Here is a 20662-nt window from a genome sequence, read left to right as displayed (position 1 = left end):
CATAGTCAAAGTTAAAAGAAAACACAAACACCCAGAATAAAGTCCTTTAATTGAAATAAAGACACAATTCTTTATTGTTCTAAATTAAACCATACTTACCATCACGCCCATTCCAGCTGAAGCCAACGATCTCCTGCAATAAAAGTAAAATAATAAAGCAACCTCATCCTTACCTTTCCATGGTTCCCACGACAGCTTCAGCTCTGCTACATCGAGATGACAGGCTGGACCGCAGCAGAACGCTGCCATCCAGCCTGTCATCCCGCAGACACTGAGAAGCGCAGGCATGCTTGCGCTCCTCAGTGTCTCTCTGTGACGTCATCCAGATGAGCCGAGTTCATGTCCAATGAACTCAGCTCACCTCATGCATGTCACTGACAGCGTGGGAAAATTCTCCTGCACTCAGCGCTTCAGCGTGAGAATTCTCCCACGCTGTCAGTGACATACATGAGGTGAGGTCATGTCCAATGAACTCAGCTCACCTCATGCACGTCACTGACAGCGTGGGAAAATTCTCACGCTGAAGTGCTGAGTGCAGGAGAATTTGGGCGTGACTGTAAGTATGGTTTAATTTAGAACAATAAAGAATTTTTTTTTAATTATTTCATGAATTTCCTGAAATAATTTAAAAAAAATTGACGTGGGGCCAATACTTTTGGCCACCACTGTATATATATATATATATATATATATATATACACAGTATATCCAGAATTATTTGCACAGTGACACAAGTTTTGACAGTTTACCTGTTTACCAAAACATATTCAAGATAAAGCGGTATAATCAATATGGGCTTAAAGTGCAGACTCTCAGCTTTAATTTGAGGGTATTCACATCCTAATTTTAGTAAGGGTTTAGGAATTACAGCACTTTAATATGTAGCGGCCTCTATTCAAGGGGACCAAAAGTAATTGGTCAATTATCTCAAGAGCTCTTTAATGGGCAGTATGGGATTTTCCCTTGTTAATTCATCATCAGTTAAAAAGGTAAGAGGTCTGGAGCTGATTCCAGGTGTGGCATTTGCATTTGGAAGCTGTTGCTGTGAACCCACGACATGCAGTCAATGGAATTCTCAATGGAAGTGAAACAGACCATCATTAGGCTGAAAAAAAAGAAATCCATCAGAGATATAGCAGAAATGTTAGGAGTTGCCAAATCAATAGTTTGACACATTCTGCAAAAATAAACGCACTGATGAGCATGGGAACTCAAAAAGGCCTGGACGTCCAAGTAAAACAACAGTGATGATCGCAGAATCCTTTCCATGGTGAAAAAAAACCCCTTCACAGCATCCACTCAAGTGAAGAACACTCTCCAGGAAGTAGGTGTTTCAGTATCTAAGTATACAGTACAGACCAAAAGTTTTGACACACCTTCTCATTTAAAGATTTTTCTGTATTTTCATGACTATGAAAATTGTACGTTCACACTGAAGGCATCAAAACTATGAATTAACACATGTGGAATTATATACTTAACAAAAAAGTGTGAAACAACTGAAAATATGTCTTATATTCTAGGTTCTTCAAAGTAGCCACCTTTTGCTTTGATGACTGCTTTGCACACTCCTGGCATTCTCTTGATGAGCTTCAAGAGGTAGTCACCGGAAATGGTTTTCACTTCACAGGTGTGCCCTGTCAGGTTTAATAAGTGGGATTTCCTTATAAATGGTGTTGGGACCATCAGTTGTGTTGTGCAGAAGTCTGGTGGATACACAGCTGATAGTCCTACTGAATAGACTGTTAGAATTTGTATTATGACAAGAAAAAAGCAGCTAAGGAAAGAAAAACTAGTGGCCATCATTACTTTAAGAAATGAAGGTCAGTCAGTGCGAAAAATTGGGAAAACTTTGAAAGTGTCCCCAAGTGCAGTTGCAAAAACCATCAAGCGCTACAAAGAAACTGGCTCACATGAGGACTGCCCCAGGAAAGGAAGACCAAGAGTCACCTCTGCTTCTGAGGATAAGTTTATCCGAGTCACCAGCCTCAGAAATCACAGGTTAACAGCAGCTCAGATTAGAGACCAGGTCAATGCCACACAGAGTTCTAGCAGCAGACATATCTCTTCAACAACTGTTAAGAGGAGAATTTGTGCAGCAGGCCTTCATGGTAAAATAGCTGCTAGAAAACCACTGCTAAGGACAGGCAACAAGCAGAAGAGACTTGTTTGGGCTAAAGAACACAAGGAATGGACATTAGACCAGTGGAAATCTGTGCTTTGGTCTGATGAGTCCAAATTTGAGATCTTTGGTTCCAACCACCATGTCTTTGTGCGACGCAGAAAAGGTGAACGGATGGACTCCACATGCCTGGTTCTCACCGTGAAGCATGGAGGAGGAGGTTTGATGGTGTGGGGGTGCTTTGCTGGTGACACTGTTGGGGATTTATTCAAAATTGAAGGCATACTGAACCAGCATGGCTACCACAGCATCTTGCAGTGGCATGCTATTCCATCCGGTTTGCGTTTAGTTTGACCATCATTTATTTTTCAACAGGACAATGACCCCAAACACACCTCCAGGCTGTGTAAGGGCTATTTGACCAAGAAGGAGAGTGATCGGGTGCTACGCCAGATGACCTGGCCTCCACAGTCACCAGACCTGAACCCAATCGAGATGGTTTGGGGTGAGCTGGACCGCAGAGTGAAGGCAAAAAGGCCAACAAGTGCTAAGCATCTCTGGGAACTCCTTCAAGATTGTTGGAAGACCATTTTCGGTGACTACCTCTTGAAGCTCATCAAGAGAATGCCAAGAGTGTGCAAAGCAGTCATCAAAGCAAAAGATGGCTACTTTGAAGAACCTAGAATATAAGACATATTTTCAGTTGTTTCACACTTTTTTGTTAAGTATATAATTCCACATGTGTTAATTCATAGTTTTGATACCTTCAGTGTGAATGTACAATTTTCATAGTCCTAAAAATACACAAAAATATTTAAATGAGAAGGTGTGTCCAAACTTTTGGTCTGTACTGTATATAGCCAGAAACTGTTTCTAAGAGCAGAGGATGGAGTTGCTAACCACGTATCTGCTGCTGTTGTCAATCTCCTACAGCAACTTTTAAATAACGTCAAGGTATGCTGGCTGTCATTGGACGCTGATGGGTTACTGTAACTGGCACAGGCCTGCTGAATGCCTCTGTCACTGCCATCTTCATCCTCCTCTGAATCTTTGCTATATGCTGAGCTTCAAAGAAGAACGCAATTTACACCATATACTGCAATACTGTAGTATTGTAGGATATAGAATAAAGGATCAGACAAAGGCAGGTTCAAGTCCCTTAAGAAAACTAAAAAATAAAGTGCAAAAAAAAATATATATATATTTTTTAAAAATATACAAATTCAAATCACTCCCACTTTTTCCTCCATTAAAAAATAAAGAAATAAAAAAATGAGTCAAATGTTATGTTCAGAAAAGTCCAACCTATCAGGATATAAAATTAATTAACCTGATTGATAAACTCCATAACAATGAAAGGGATCAAAACGCCAGAATTGTGTTTTTAGAAACATGTTTAACTTATGGGCTTAACTTTATGTGCAATGTACTTGATCATAGATATTTATAATATAGAATTAGATAAATATTTGAGAATATAGGTTGATAAAACCTAAACCGATTACCTATTGGAAATTGAAAATAGAGGGTATATATCCTTCCAATACACTCCCATTTGGCAAAATATACAAGCCACTGTGAACTCACGTAGTGTTTTAAATGAGCGGCAGAAACCAACGACAGGGCAAGGTTCAAGAGTTTGTTTAGATAAAGTTCAGGATGGGCCCCTGACACCTCTTTAACAAAAATGCAGTAATTTTTATATTACATGTTGAGATGAGTGGATCGATCCACGCAGGATCAAATGTGAGTCAAATTTTCCACGCAAATTCGTATAAACTGCAATTTAATTTGTGAATATCGCCAAAAAAATATGTCAGGTGCCATTTCACACATGCTGCACACTCAGTGAATGGGTTAAATCAGGCGTAGCACTGTGGGCTTCCCTTTACTGCGGCAGGGGGGACTATCATAGGCAGATTAAAATATATGGGCCAGCTAGAGTATGCCATTTTATAAATGTACTGTAAAGGGATAGAAGGTTGAGGAACACAGCATAGGGATAGAAAAGGACTTAATGTGATTGTGGTGTACTTCCTCAGTGCTCATGTACCACACTGAAAATGGGAGCGATAATCTCAGTCTGTGAATAGAAATCCAACATTCAAGTGATATACAGTGAGCTGTTGTAGCATCTCATCATCACCACTCAGTGAGTGACTGTGAATGTATACATTTATGATATACAGCAACAAAAGTACCTTAATACCTGCCTTTTTTTTGTTTTCACACAGTGACAGCAAGCAAGGGTATTATTTAACCACTCATTGCCTATTTTGCAACTAAATTCATACTCTGCAATTCAAGGATTGTTTTGTTATTAAATCTAAGTGTGATACCTCTGTTTGAGAGACACATTTTTTTTTAAAGAGAGATATTCCTAATCCTCAAAATTAAGTATAATTGTTTGCCTACCAAAGTGTGTGCATAGTTTAATCCCTTAGTGACGGAGCCAATTTCGACTTTAATGTCCAAGCCAAATTTTACAATTCTGACCAGTGTCACTTATGTGGTAATAACTCTGGAAAGCTTCAATAGATCCCCCTGATTCTGAGTCAGTTTTTTCGTGACATATGGTACTTCATGTTAGGGGTAAAATTTATTCGATATCACTTGTGTTTATTCATGAAAAAAATTAAAATTTAGTGAAAATTTGGAAAATTTCACAAATTTCAAACTTTTAATTTTTATGCCCTTAAACCAGAGAGTTATGTCATAGAAAATAGTTAATAAATAACGTTTCCCACATATCTACTTTACATCAGCACAATTTTTGAAACATCATTTTTTTTGTTAGGAAGTTAGAAGGGTTAAAAGTTGACCAGCGATTTCTCATATCTCAGAGATAATTGTGGCACCCAACCATTATCAAAAGGGATAATTTTTATACGGTTTATACAATTTAGCCAACAAAGTCTGATACTGCAGTCCGTCATTAAATAAGCTCTGGTTACCTCTGTTTGCCATCTGTTTTCCCCTGGCCAGATAGGCTGAAGTCATTTGGACAATAAAAAGGCTAATTAAAGAGATTAAAACATATTCATTTGACTCTAAGAGGAACTCAAGGTGTTCTACACATATTTTCATGTCAATTAGGGGCTTTTTAATTATGCAATTCACGCAAATAAAATTTTCTGGGGAAATTCGGGGAAGCCTGAAAATGTGAAATTCAACAGAGCTGCCCATCTCTAATTAGCTGCAATCAGGGGCCAAATTGTTCTCTACTAAAGTACAAAACAATGAGTACACATTTGCTAGTTCCCTGTGAGTGTTACCGCCTGAGAGAAGCAGACTAATTTTTTTCTCGGGTGTCATCATAGTTGCTTCCTAGTTGCTTCAGTTTTTTTCTCCTTTCCTCTTTGTCACTTAAGTAGATAGACTCTCTGAACTTTTTTTATCTATTGTCTAATAACAATGTATCAGTTAACAAGAGATGAAACTAGGAAAGAACTTTTTAGGTACAAAGTCTGTCTTCGTAGCTTCATCCGTGTCTCACGGATTACCATAGACTATAGTGGCTAAGTCTGATCTTCAAAATTTGATCAGAATAGGACATTCTTTGAGTCTTACTGAATGAAAACATGGACCCGTTTTTAAAACTAAAGTTTCAATGGATCAATGAAACTCTATGCGCCAGTGTGCTGTCCACGAAAAAAAAAGGACAGCACTGGGATGAGTCACACAATTGTCTAAAACTAATCTTAGAGAGGAATTTAGCAAGTTCCATGTTTTAGAGGTCAAAGAATTTCAAATTTTGTTGCATGCCTTTTATCACATAAACCACTCTCACCACTTTTAAAAATTGAGGTAATCTGGGTGTTTAGTCATGCAAATAAGGATTAAGCCAGATTTATGATCTGAAAGTTTTTAAAAAGTTGCAAATTTATTCTGGTGTGTGATGGTAGTGAGGTAGGGGTGAGTGTTAAAAAGTGGAAAATTTTACAGTTGTGGCCAAAAAAGTTTTGAAACCTACAAATTTTACTTTTCATGAAGTTTGCTGCGTAAATGTTTGTAGATCTTTAGTCAGATGTTTCTACAGTATACTGAAGTACACTTATAAGCATCTCATAAGTTTTTAAGCTTTTATTGACAAGTACTTCAAGTTTATACAAAGACCTAATATTTACAGTGTTGAAACTTATTTTTCAAGACTTTTGCAATTTTTCCTGGCATACTATACTGTATATCAGCCTCTGGGCCAAATCCTGACTGATGGCAACCCATTCATGCCTAAACAGTGCTTGCAGTTTATCACAAAGATGGTGAGAGGTTCACCATTCGGTGAACAACTGCATCTAAACATTGTGCAACATTTTCAGAAAAATGTTCCTAAACGTAAAATTGCAAAGACTTTGAACATCCCATCATCTACAGCAGGGGTCCTCAAACTTTTTAAACAGGGGGCCAGTTCACGGTCCCTCAGACCATTGGAGGGCCGGAATATCGTTTTTAAAAAAAACTATGAACAAATTCCTATGCACACTGCACATATCTTATTTTGTAGTAAAAAAAAAAACAATACAGGAACAAATACAATATTTAAAATGAAGAACAAGTAAAGTTAAATCAACCGGTATTTCAATAGGTAGGTAACTGTACCCAATAGGCAGCATAGGTTCCCCAATAGGCAGGTAAGTGTACCCAATAGGCAGCATAGGTCCTCAATAGGCAGGTAAATGTCCCCAATAGGCAGCATCGGTCCTCAATAGGCAGGTAAATGTCCCCAATAGGCAGGTAAATGTACCCAATAGGCAGCATAGGTCCCCAATAGGCAGGTAAATGTACCCAATAGGCAGCATAGGTCCCCAATAGGCAGGTAAATGTCCCCCATAGGCAGGTAAATATCCCCAATAGGCAGCATAGGTCCTCAATGGGCAGGTAAATGTTCCCAATAGGCAGGCTGTTTCCCCCTTATAATGCCCCATGCAGGCTGTTCCCCCCTTATAATGCCCCATGCTGGATGCCACCCCCATATAATGCCCCATGCAGCATGTCACCTGCCCCCATATAATGCCCCATGCAGCATGTCACCCCCCCATATTATGCCCCATGCAGCATGTCACCCCCCCCATATTATGCCCCATGCAGCATGTCACCCCCCCATATTATACCCCATGCAGGATGTCCCTTTCCCCCCAAATAATGCCCCATGCAGGATGTCCCTTTCCCCCCCATATAATGCCCCATGCAGGATGTCACCCCCCATATAATGCCCCATGCAGGATGTCACCTCCCATATAATGCCCCATGCAGGATAACACTCCCCTGTCTTTATAATGCCCCATGCAGCATGTCACCCCCCCATATAATGCCCCATGCAGCATGTCACCGCCCCCATATAATGCCCCATGCAGCATGTCACCCCCCCATATAATGCCCCATGCAGCATGTCACCCCCCCCCATATAATGCCCCATGCAGGATATCACTCCCCTGTCTTTATAATACCCCATGCAGCATGTCACCCCCCCATATAATGCCCCATGCAGCATGTCACCCCCCATATAATGCCCCATGCAGCATGTCACCCCCCCATATAATGCCCCATGCAGCATGTCACCCCCCCATATAATGCCCCATGCAGGATATCACTCCCCTGTCTTTATAATGCCCCATGCAGCATGTCACCCCCCCATATAATGCCCCATGCAGCATGTCACCCCCCCCATATAATGCCACATGCAGCAAGTCACCCCCCCATATAATGCCACATGCAGCATGTCACCCCCCCATATAATGCCCCATGCAGGATGTCACCCCCCATATCATGCCCCATGCAGGATGTCACCCCCCCCATATAATGACCTATGCCTCCATACATTAAAAAAAAAAAAATATCCAATACTCACCTCACTTCTCCTCACCTGCTGCCGCTGCTCTACTCGGGTCTGGACTCCAGCGTCGCGGCGTCGTCGTCCCGCTCTGCGCTGCCTGTGACGGCACTCGGGAGGGCGCGGTGTAAAGACGTCACCGCACCCTCTGACCTGAGACGTCACAGGAAGCGCAGAGCAGGAAGACAGCGGATCTGCAGAGGCACGGGGAGAGGTAAGTATCCGCCTGCCGGGGCCCCGAGCAAGCGGGGGAGAAGGGCGGGCGCTGACACCGCTCCCCTCTCCTCCGCCCATAGCCCGGCGGGCCGGATAAAAGTCCTCCGCGGGCCGTAGTTTGAGGAACCCTGATCTTCAGTATAACATATCAGAAAAAGATTCAGAGATTCTGGAGAAATCCATATGCACAAAGGATAGGCAGACAATATTGGATGCTCATGATCTATGGGCCCACAGGGGGCACTGCATTAAAAACATGTATGATTTGGTCTTACAAATCACTGCATGAGCTAAGGTATTCTTCCAAAAATCATTGTCTGTAAACACAGTTCGCTATGCAATCTACAAATGCAAGTTAAAGCTCTCTTCAGCAAATTAACCCCTTAACCCCCGAGGGTGGTTTGCACGTTAATGACCAGGCCAATTTTTACAATTCTGACCACTGTCACTTTATGAGGTAATTACTCTGGAATGCTTCAACGGATCCCCCTGATTCTGAGATTTTTTTTTGTGACATATTGTGCTTCATGATTGTAGTAAAATTTCTTCGATATCACTTGCGTTTATTTGTGAAAAAAACGGAAATTTGGCGAAAATTGAATGGAAAATCGGCTCAATTTGTTAGCGGACACCATGTTCCGTTTGGAGAGCCCCTGTGTGCCCAAACATTGGAGCTCCCCTACAAGTGACCCCATTTTGGAAACTAGACCCCCCAAGGCACCTATCTAGATGCATAGTGAGCACTTGGAACCCCCAGGTGCTTCACAAATTGATTCGTAAAAATGAAAAAGTGAAAAAAAAATACTTTTCCATTTTTACGAATCAATTTGTGAAGCACCTAAGGGTTCCAAGTGCTCACTATGCATCTAGATAGGTGCCTTGGGGGGTCTAGTTTCCAAAATGGGGTCACTTGTGGGGGAGCTCCAATGTTTGGGCACACAGGGGCTCTCCAAACGCAACATGGCATAAGCTAACAATTTGAGCCGATTTTCCATTCAATTTGTTAGCGGACACCATGTCGCGTTTGGAGAGCCCCTGATGTGCCTAAACAGTGGAGCTCCCCCACAAGTGACCCCATTTTGGAAACTATACCCCTCAAGGATTTTATTAAGGTGTATAGTGAACATTTTGAACCCAGAGGTACGACACAGAATTTGATAACATTAGGTCATCATATTGAATAAGTTGTCATTAGTCTTGAGCGCAAGTGCTCGCTACTTGAGTTTGCATCGGGTACTCAGGTATGCACCATGTACTGCGTGTGCTCGAGTGACATGCTCGAGTCCCCGCCCGGATGTTTCACGGTTATTAGACACCCAAAAAAAAACATGCGGGGATCGCTCGTGCATGGCAGGCAATCCCCGCAACGTTTTTTGGGCCGTGAAGCATATGGAGCGGAGACTCGAGCATGTCACTCAAATACCCACGATACTCAATGCATACCAGAACACCCGATGCAAACTCAAGTAGCGAGCACTTGCGCTCAACACTAGTTGCCATATTGTCATCTTTTTTTCTTACTTTTGAAAAAAATCCCAACCCCATCACAACCCCAACCCCAGCCCTAACCCTAACACAACCCTAACCGTAGCACAACCCTAACCGTAGCACAACCCTAACCCTAGCACAACCCTAACCTTAGCACAACCCTAACCTGAGAGTTTATTTTTTACGCCGTTCCTCATGCGTTATAAGTGATTAGACGACCTTATTCTTCGGGTCAGTGAGACTACAGCGATACCAGAATCATATGGGGTTTTTATGACTGACAGCTGTCACACACTAAAAGACGCATTTTTTTGTAAAATCTAGTTTTTGCATCGCCATATTTTGAGAGCTATAATTTTTCCAGATTTTGGCAGACAGTCATTTGACGGCTTGTTTTTTGCGGGATGAGTTGACGTTGTTATTGGTGCCATTTTCAGGCACGTGACCTTTTTTGATCGCTTTCTATTCCGATTTTTGGGAGGCAGAATAAAGAAAAACCAACAATTCAGGAATTGTTTTTTTTTTTTTTTTTACTCTGTTGCGCGTGTGGTAAAATTGATATGGCAGCTTTATTCTTCGGGTCAGTACGTTTACAGCGGTACCACATTTATATCGTATTTCTATGTTTTGCACTTTTACATAATAAAAGCAATTTTATAGAAAAAAATATTTTTTAGCATAGCTTTATTCTGAGAGCTATAACTTTTTTATTTTTCGGCTGATGGAATTGTATGGTGGCTTGCTTTATGCGGGACGAGATGACGTTTTCAGCGGTACCATTTTTATTTATATTTGTGTTTTTGATCGCGTGTTATTCCATTTTTTTGTTTGGCAGTATGGTGATAAAGCATTGTTTTTTGCTTAGTTTTTTATTTTTATTTTTTACCGTGTTCACTGAAGGGGTTAACTAGTGGGACAGTTTTATAGGTCAGGTTGTTCCGGACGCGGTGATACCAAATATGTGTACTTTTATTGTTTTGTTTTTTTTTAATAATAATATTTATTGATGGGTACATTATATTTTTATTTTTGGTGGATTATTTTTTTTTTTATATTTTTACAATTTTTTTTTATTTTTTTTTCACTTTCTGATAGTTTTTATACTTTATTACTTTGTCCCACTGTGGGACTTTCACTTTTTTTTCTCTGATCGCCTGCATGGCACAGGAATGCAGCACCATCCCTGTGCCATGCAGGCTGTCAGCGCTGGACAGGGAGAAGATTGTTTGGAGATGCACTGCGCATGTCCAAAAAATCTTCCTGCTGTCTGGTGACCCGGATGTTGTCATGACGACATCGGGTTGTCATGGCAACATCCTGGAAGCCACGGCAGTCAGCGCTGGAAGCCGGAAGAGGAGGTGAGTATCTGCGATCACCTCCCCTTGCCACCGTAATGCTGCGATCGACTTCGATCGCAGCATCGCGGGGGTTAATGTGCTGGGAGCGGTGCAGGACCGCTCCCTGCACATAGTACCGGGTGTCAGCTGTGACAATCAGCTGACACTCGGCGGCGATCGCGCCCGCACAGCCTGTGTGCGCGCGCGATCGCCATGACGTACTAATACGGGTCTGGCTCTTAAGTCCCAGGGCACAGACGCATATTAGTACGTCAAATGTTGTTAAGGGGTTAAAAGCCATATATCAACACAAGCCAGAAACACTGTTGTCTTCTCTGGATCATAACTCATTTAAAATGGTCTTAAGCAAAATGGAAAACTGTTCTGTGGTAGGAAATTCTTCATAGAAACCACAGACGCTGTGTCCTGGAGACTCAAGAGGAGAGGGACCATCCAGCTAGTTATCAGCACATAGTACAAAAGCCGGCATCTCTGATGGTATGGGGTTGTATTAGTGCTTATGGCATGGGTAGCTTACACATCCTGAAGGGCACTATCAATGCAAAGGATTATACAGAGAGTTTAGAACAACTTATGCTCCCATTCAGACAATGTCTATTTCAGGGAGGGCCTGGTATTTTTCAGGAAGACAACGGTAAACCACATACTGCTACCATCACAACAGCATGCTTCACAGAAGAAGAGCAGTCCATAAGTATTTGGCGTATTATGAAACAAAAAATCCAGCAACAAAGACTCATGACTGTTGACCAACTAGAATCCTACATCTGACAAGAATGGGACAATATGCCTCTCCCAAAACTCCAGCAATTGGGCTCGTCATTTCCCAGACATTTACAGACTGTTGTAAAAAGAAGTGGTGATGCTACACAGTGGTGGGCAACTTTTTTACGATATGCTGTTGCCATCAATTTCTAAATGAGTCAGTTTTTTTAAATGAAATGGAAAAATGTCTACATTTCAACTTCTGATATATGTTCTATGTTCTGTTGTAAATAAAATATGAATAAACGTAGGACTATATGGCACTCCTGGAAAATAGCGTAAGGTGCCCAAGTAGGGTTCCAACCCGTCACTCAGTAGTAGAAGAGTGCCAAGTTGTAAATAAAATATGGCTATAAGAGATTTCCAAATCATTGCATTCTTGTTTTCTTTACATTTTACACAGCGTCCCAACTTTTTTTGGAATTGAAATTGTAGTTATATTGATCACTTTTAAATAGGAGGAAATATGTTTTACTATTAACTGTAGTCTAAACCTGGGGTGAGGCTTGTAGTAAGGTGCTTCTTATAGTCCAAAAATATGGTAGGTAGTAACTTCAAAGTCTTGCAATAAAACTAATGTCATTAAATTATTCACTCACTGAATCTGAGTTTTTGCTTTTCTTCAACAATTTAGTATAAACAAAGTGCTGTCATTATCCAACTGAAGGATTGTAAATGCTGGTAAAACAATAACCACAGCTGAATTTATACACTTATATGACACAATACAGCACAATTACTAACTTTAGGCTGCGTTTACACATTGTAGTTGTATTGTCTTTTTTTCATATTTGCAATAGAACCGCAAAGTTTTCGCCACGGTTTTGGAAAATCTTTGCCAAACAATGCGTTTTTTTTCCATGACTGTGGCAAATAAATACAACACTGCCACAATGTATCAACGCAGCCTCAAAGACAATAAGAGTTTGACCGCTCATGCAAGCTAAAAGACAATTTTAACAAAACAAGTGAGTTTAAAGCCAGAGTACAGGTCAACGTGAAAACAAAAGAAAAGCAAAAGAGAGATAAATGCTTCTCTTTGCACTTCGAACCGACATAAAAATAAAAACACCTACATTATATCTAATTCTATATATATTTAGGCCAGCATCAGACAAGCATATAAAAAATTATGCGATTTTCATCCCTATTGTCATCGGTGTGCCATATGTGTACAATCCATGTGTCCATATTTTATGTCTGCGTAGCATCCACGTGGCATCCGCATTTATACATAAACATTTTAAAATGTACATGATCGAAAAGAATTCCACAGATTAATAACAGAAATGTATCCGTAAAAATCAGATACTATACGGATAATCTGAATGGGATCTGATTTTTTTTTGCGCACCCATAGACTTGTATATCCAAGATACGCAAAAAAATAATGCAGGCCGAGATTTTTTTCACACGGACAGCAAATCCATGTGAATAAAATGACAGCTAAAAAGCCCTATTGAATTACTTTGGTCAGTGTGCTGTCCGATTTTTACTGAGAGCACACATCCAAATAATATGCTTGTTTGAACTAGCCCTAATTATAATTTAATAATGCAAAACTCTTCAATAAAAAGAAAGCACATGTACCAGGTACAAATTATCTAAAGAAAGTTATTGGAACTTTCCACAGCCGTGAGTTACGGCTGTATCAGTGAGTTCAATGTATAAACCTCATTCTGTAAGTTCCTAGTGTTCTGTGATCAGCAATGTCATCTTTTAAATTTGAGCATATGCAGTCAATTTGGAGCTCTATCCACTACAAACATGTACTATAAAAACAAGCAGAATATTATTATTTTAATTATAGTTACGGTTGGCAATTCAATTTGAGGATATTGAAAACTGCTATCACACAACATTATTATTCTAATATATGAGAGATTTTCTGTGAAGTTAGTTCTTTGACAGCATAATTTGAATACAAGTACCTTTTTCAATCTGGAAGCCCCTGCACCTGAACGAATTGCTTCTAATAACGCTTCTCTTGCATCCACTGAACTGTTTAGAGAGGCTGGGGGTGATTTTGCTGCTGCATTTAGTATAGATGGTGGTGGAGGAGGTGGTGAACAAGGTGGAGGGGGAATTGATGTATTCATTGTTACAAAATCATTATACTGCAATGTTTCCACGCTTCTTAAGGTCTGGAGTTCATCCGATGCAGTAGAAGATACCTAGCCAAAGGAAACATTTATTACGTTTCAAAAATATATGAGAATGGAATACACCTTGTCAAACAACAGTCAATTGTATATCTAAAAACCTTGTTCTTATTATGCAGTGACACTAAAAAAAAGTTCTGAGTGATGACCAACTAAACTGAGTTTCTCCAAAGTGTCTCTGCAACTATTTAAGGCCACAGATTTCTATAGGAGCTATCCACAGATACAAATGTATTAATAAGGAGAGCACTTCCCCATCACCACTCAGCAGTGACTGATGGCTGACTCCTGTATACACAATCTTCTGTCAATCATTGCTGCCAGAAGGAAGGTTGGGGAAGGTAGGGAGAAGTGGGTGTGTTTCTCTGACATCTCATTCTATTTACACCATAGTATATAAAGTTTTATCACAGTGTGATCCAATTCTCTCAGATCAGGATAAGATGGAGAAAAAATTTCTCTCATCTTCTCTATTCTGTCAGTCCGTGGAAATCGGACTGCACTTAGATGTCATCCAAGTGCAGTCCGGTGGTTTCTATGTACTCATTGACTTGCATGACCGAGTGCAATCCAAATATCGGATTAAACTTGGGAATGCTGTGATTTTTTCCCCGGACTGGCTCTGTATGTGGAAAAAACTGACATGTGCACAGCCCTATAGTCTAACATTGCTCTGGATGTGATCCGATGTTTTGTTGGATCGCACTGGGACCGATAATATGCCCATGTGCACGAGCCCTTATACTCACCTATCTGCATTTGCATTACATAATCTGATCATGTATCCTTTTGAATTTATATAGTACCATATGTCACTCCATGAGAATTTTGGTGCCTGAGTAGGGATCCAGTCCGTAACATAAATAGAGAAAAACTCGGCACTTGGGATGAGCAGTAGAATAGTGATTTTATTCAGACAATCCAATTGCACAATATATTTGACGCTTTGGTCCTAAGTTCCAGACCTTCGACAGAAAGCAGCAGATTGCCGTAAATATAGAATTCCCAGGAAGCGTAGCACAGAGGGATTGCGACAACAGTCGCACGCGCAATGGCGATAGCAATTGGATTTTCACTATTCTACTGCTCAACCCCTGAGTGCCGAGTTTTTCCCTATATATACATCTTTTTGAAGTTATGAATGAAAATACAATTTGTGCCTTGGCCATTCCTAAATGTAATATGACCATCTAATGTAACTCTAATCTGAATTTGATCTTCAGTATAATTTTAACAGGCTTCCCTAAGTTCATTAACTGATTTATTGCATTCTGATGGTAATAATAACCATTTCTAACACTCTGGATTGCAACATCTTCTGAGCTACTAAGAACCAAAATATAAGAGTTTACACTACAATATTGATACAAAGTATTGCTCTATACAATGTGGGCCACAAAAAAACACGAAATCCTACTTCCCTTGTGTTGCTTGTACAGCATTATGCTTATTGGGCCTTATTAATTTGAAATGACCTACAGTAAAGCCGTTTTTGTTGCTCATAGCAACCAATCAGAGCTCAGCCTTCATTCCTATTCAATTCAACAAAGAACTGAAATAGTGGGCTTTGTGCACGCATGAGCTCATGCACAGAAGTAAAGAACTTTTAGCTAGTCATGAATACATGGCTTGGGGTGAAAGTGTCAGGATCCATCGTCAATGCAATTAAAAAAATAGACAATCTTGTATTTGGACACCCTTTGTTGGTGCAGACATCCAGTAGAGAATTATGGAAGCCCAAAGAAATTTATGTAAAGAGGATCAATTGGTCATATTTATCAAGTTAAAGCAGTCAGAATTTTGGTTTAATTTATGCAAAAAAACCTGCATATTTTGACTTGAACCTTATTCATGTGTTTTAGAAACGTTTTTCATCTTGTTTGAAGAGGGAGTGCGTGACCTCACTGAAGACCTTACAAGGTTTACAGGATAATACGCATCCAATAATGTGCCAAAATTTTGGCACAAAAGTAAGCTAATAGGTGTATAAACTTAGACTAGTCTTAACATACTCAATATTTATCAAACAGCATGAACCACATTGATAAAGTTTAAGACTATTAAGTCTAAGTTTGCACTGTCTACAGAGTGTTTACTAATATGTTCCAATATGTCAATGCAAACTGAAATTGCTTCACCTCTGTTACATACTCACCTTGCTTCACTCCTTAGCTATCCATCTCTCCACTATTAAGCACTACTGCTCTGACTTCATAATCAGCGCTGACAGTGAAGGGGACGCCACTGACGACATTGTTAGGCAGTGAATTCATCCCCCTAGCTGGAGGGGAACATCTAGCTGGAGATGAACACCTCCCAGCCAAGCCACCACAATGTCAGCATGATTACTGCCCAGTTACTACCAATTTTTTTTATATATTTAGATTAGTTCCTGTTGACTGGCAAATGGCTGTGGCTGATCAGCGAATGAAGGGCAGAACAAGTTCAGTGGACAATTAGGATGTACACCACCCTGATTAAGTCAATGACATTCTGCTCGCTCACTTTCCGTGAGCAAGAAACTGTATTTTAGACTCTGCAGCTCCGGTACAGAGTAACACAAGGTGGGCCTGAGCTTGGCTGTTTTTCAAAACCAAAAATCTCCAGATCTCTTGAGGTGGCTTTCATGGCTGGACTACTGACTCCCAATGGAACGACTTAGGTGTTCATCACAATGGGTGTATGATTGCTAAATCACCTTGGTACCTAACTCCAATCTCCCTAAGGGTAAAATATAAAATGTTTCTTGTCCTATAAAACTAGGCTATCAAAGATTATATAGCAGGCTGTCTGCAAAGAGGGTTTATTGCATCTTCAAATTCTCTAGATGATGCAGGGTTTTCTTTGTTGCTAAAATAAACAGTGGTCTCAGCAATTGTATTGATTACTGTGATCTTAACAAAATTACTGTTTAAAATTTCAATTGTAATCCTAGATCCTACAATCGGATTTTCTGTGCTTGTTGCTACACCAAACTTGATCTTATTGGAATAAGGGGATGGATAGAACAATGGAACACATCATTTTTGAAAGTGAAAATGGTGGAAGCCCACAAAGCAGGAGAAGGCTATAAGAAAATAGCAAAGCGTTTTCAAGTTGCCCTTTCCTCAGTTCGAAATGTAATTAAGAAATGGCAGTTAATAGGAACAGTGAAGGTCAAGATAAGGTCTGGAACACCAAGCAAAATTTCAGTGAGAGCTGCTCATAGGATTGCTAGAGAGGCAAATCAGAACCCCAGCTTGACTGCAAAAGACCTTCACAAAGATTTAGCACGCTCTGGAGTTGTCGTACATTGTACTGCTGTTCAGAGACACCTGCACAAATATGGCCTTCATGGAAGAGTCATCGGAAGAAAACCTCTCCTGTGTCCTCTCCATAAAATTCAATGTAGAAGTATGCAAAAGAACATCTAAACAAGCCTGGTGCATTTTAGAAATAAGTCCTGTAGACCAATGAGGTTAAAATAGAACTCTTTGGCCACAATGATCAAAGGTATGTATGGAGAAAAAAGGGCACAGAATTTCAGGAAAAGAACATCTCGCCAACCATTAAGCATGGGGGTAGATCAATCATGCTTTGGAGTTATGTGTCAGCCAATGGCACGGGGAAAATTTCTCAGGTAGGGGGAAGAATGGATTCAATGAAATTTCAACAAATTCTTGATGCAAAAATAACACCATCTGTAAAAAAGCTGAAGTTTAAAAGAGGATGACTTCTACAAATGGATAATGAGCCTAAAGACATGTTAAAATCCACAATAGACTACCTGAAAAGGTGCAAGCTGATGGTTTTACAATGGTCCTCACAGTCCCCTGATCTGAACATCCTTGAAAGTCTAGGCTGGGGTCTAGGCTGGAGGTGTGCTGGAGCACTTTATAATGGGTAAAGAATCTATCTATCCACCGCTTGTTACCTTATGATGAGTAGAACTTAATGAATCTGCCCTCTGTCTCTTTGAAGACTTGATAGACAATCTTGAAGTGTGATCTGCCCTCACTGTGCCACCAAGCACATGCTTTGTTTATATTAAATAGACTGCCTATGCTGATGTAAATGGTAGCCCTATGCCCTATATGGGTTATATTAGAAATGCATGGATCTACTTCCCAGGCATTGGCAGCTATATAGGTGAGACATGTGAGATCCACTAAATAGCTTGTCTTTATATCTACAAGTGTTCCTTTCTCACTTTAGGGTGGGTGCAGTACTTTTTTTATAGGTGTTTAGAGGACCTAATTTTCAGCCTCTATATTGGGTATCTAAATTGTATAACTTCACATTTGTTACATGTATGTAACTGAATATGCAATATTTTTAATAGCATTAAATAAACTATTGATTTTATGATATCTCCAACTCAGTGTTCTCTGTCTTTGTAAATCATTGAAAATCTGTGGCTAGACCTCAACATAGCAGTGCATGCAAAACGACACAGGAATCTCACAGAACTGGAAGAATTTTCCAAGGAAGAATGGATTAAAATCCCTTAGGCTGTTTGCCCACGATGCGATTTTTAAGCGTTTCCGCAGCGGCAATTCCGCTGCAGAAACGCTTAAAAAACGCTTGGTAGAAGGCCTGCCATGTTCCCCAATGATAATCCGCATGTGCTTTGCACATGCTGCGGAAATTTCCGCTGCGGATTATCATTGCGGAAAAAAACGCAGCACTACCAATTATTTTGCAAAAGCGCTGCGTTTTCGCCGCCATTGACTTGCATTGGAACGCATGGAATCCGCATCACTGGATCTGTACATGCACATTCCATGCGTTTCAATGTGCGGATGGTACCCGGGTCTGGAGGAGAGGAGACTCTCCTCTGGACCCGGATACCATAGAACCTGTAAAAAAGAGAATAAAATAAAAAATAAATATTATACTTACCTTCTGATGGCCCCCGGTGTGCTGGTCTTGGCTTGCCGGCAGATCGAGGTGGATTGAAGGACCTGCACTGACGTCATTTAGTCATGTGACGGCAGGTCCTTCAGTGTACCGCGAGCTGCCGGCAAGCCAGGACGGATAGAATAAAAACTCCGGGGGCTATCAGAAGGTAAGTATATATTTATTTTTTTATTTTTTACCATTCTTTACGGTCACACTATAGAAATCCATGGCGTTTGCATGGATTTATATAGTGTGACCAAGTTATCAAGCACTTTCCAAGTGATGCTAAAATCGCTTGGAAAGCGCTTTTCAACTCGCATGCGGAAATGCATGTGAAGAATACTTCACATCCGCTTGTCCCTGGCAGGAAAAACGCATGTACAATCCGCATGCATTTTTTCTGCCAGGGAGATGCAGAAACGCTCAGGAAAAAATCCGGAGCATTTCTGCATTGTAGGCACATAGCCTCAAGACGGTTACAAGTTGTAGTACTTTCAAAAGTGTGTGCTACTAGGTACTAACCATGCAGGGTGATCAAACATTGCATCAGCCCATTTTCCTTTTTGCAATTTTTAAAATGTAAAATATGAATATATATATATATATATATATATATATATATATATATATATATACAGTACAGACCAAAAGTTTGGACACACCTTCTCATTTAAAGATTTTTCTGTATTTTCATGACTATGAAAATTGTACATTCACACTGAAAGCATCAAAACTATGAATTAATACATGTGGAATTACATACTTAACAAAAAACGGTGAAACAACTGAAAATATGTCTTATATTCTAGGTTCTTCAAAGTAGCCACCTTTTCGCTTTGATGACTGCTTTACACATCTTTAAATGAGAAGGTGTGTTCAAACTTTTGGTCTGTACTGTAGCACAACTACCAGGATGGGGGCAGCACAAATACCTGCATGGGAGACCATATACCAATAAAAATGCTCGCCATATATATACTGTATATACTAGCTATTGAGCCCGTTCTATGCCCGGGTGGCGAGCATTTTTATTGGTATATGGTCTCCCATGCAGGTATTTGTGCTGCCCCCATTCTGGTATTTGTGCTGCCCCCTCACCCCCAATCCTGGTATGCATGGCACCCCTCACCCCCAATCCTGGTATGCATGGCACCTCTCACCACTAATCCTGGTATGCATGGCACCCCTCATCCCTATCCTGGTATGCATGGCACCCCTCACCTCCAATCCTGGCATGCATGGCACCCCTCATCCCAATCCTGGCATGCATGGCACCCCTCACCCCAATCCTGGTATGCATGGCACCCCATCCCTCATCCTGGTATGCAAGGTACCCCTCATCCCTATCCTGGTATACATGGTACCCCTCATCTATATCCTGGTATGCATGGCACCCCTCATCCCCAATACTGGTATGCATGGCACCCCTCATCCCTATCCTGGTAAGTATGGTACCCCTCATCCTGGTATGCATGGCACCCCATCCCTCATCCTGGTATGCATGGTACCCCTCATCCCTATACTGGTATACATGGTACCCCTCATCCCTATCCTGGTATGCATGGCACTCCTCATCCCCCAATCCTGGTATGCATGGTACCCCTCATCCCCCAATCCAGGTATGCATGGTACCCCTCATCCCCCAATCCTGGTATGCATGGTACTCCTCATCCCCCAATCCTGGTATGCATGGTACCCCTCATCCCTCAATCCTGGTATGCATGGTACCCCTCATCCCCCAATCCTGGTATGCATGGTACCCCTCATCCCCCAATCCTAGTATGCGTGGTACCCCTCATCCCCCAATCCTGGTATGCGTGGTCCCCTCACCCCCAATCCT

The 20662-nt window shown here is 40.8% G+C and overlaps 1 protein-coding gene across 3 annotated transcripts in view; it reads right to left on the bottom strand.

The window, feature by feature from the left end:
• Nucleotides 1-20662, bottom strand: part of COBL (cordon-bleu WH2 repeat protein) — a 694630-nt gene that overhangs the window by 13937 nt on the left and 660031 nt on the right. For all 3 annotated transcript variants that reach the window (XM_073678323.1, XM_073678322.1, XM_073678324.1), the window contains one exon: nucleotides 13711-13953. In XM_073678323.1, coding sequence (XP_073534424.1) covers nucleotides 13711-13953 — 243 coding nt within the window. The remainder of the gene's footprint in view (nucleotides 1-13710; nucleotides 13954-20662) is intronic.

The sequence above is a fragment of the Phyllobates terribilis genome, unplaced genomic scaffold, assembly GCF_046119375.1.
Source record: "Phyllobates terribilis strain yellow unplaced genomic scaffold, ASM4611937v1 Scaffold_4__5_contigs__length_816908805, whole genome shotgun sequence".
Taxonomy (NCBI): Eukaryota; Metazoa; Chordata; class Amphibia; order Anura; family Dendrobatidae; genus Phyllobates; species Phyllobates terribilis.
Note: the sequence above shows the minus strand (reverse complement) of the source record. Positions and strands in the feature narration are given on the sequence as shown.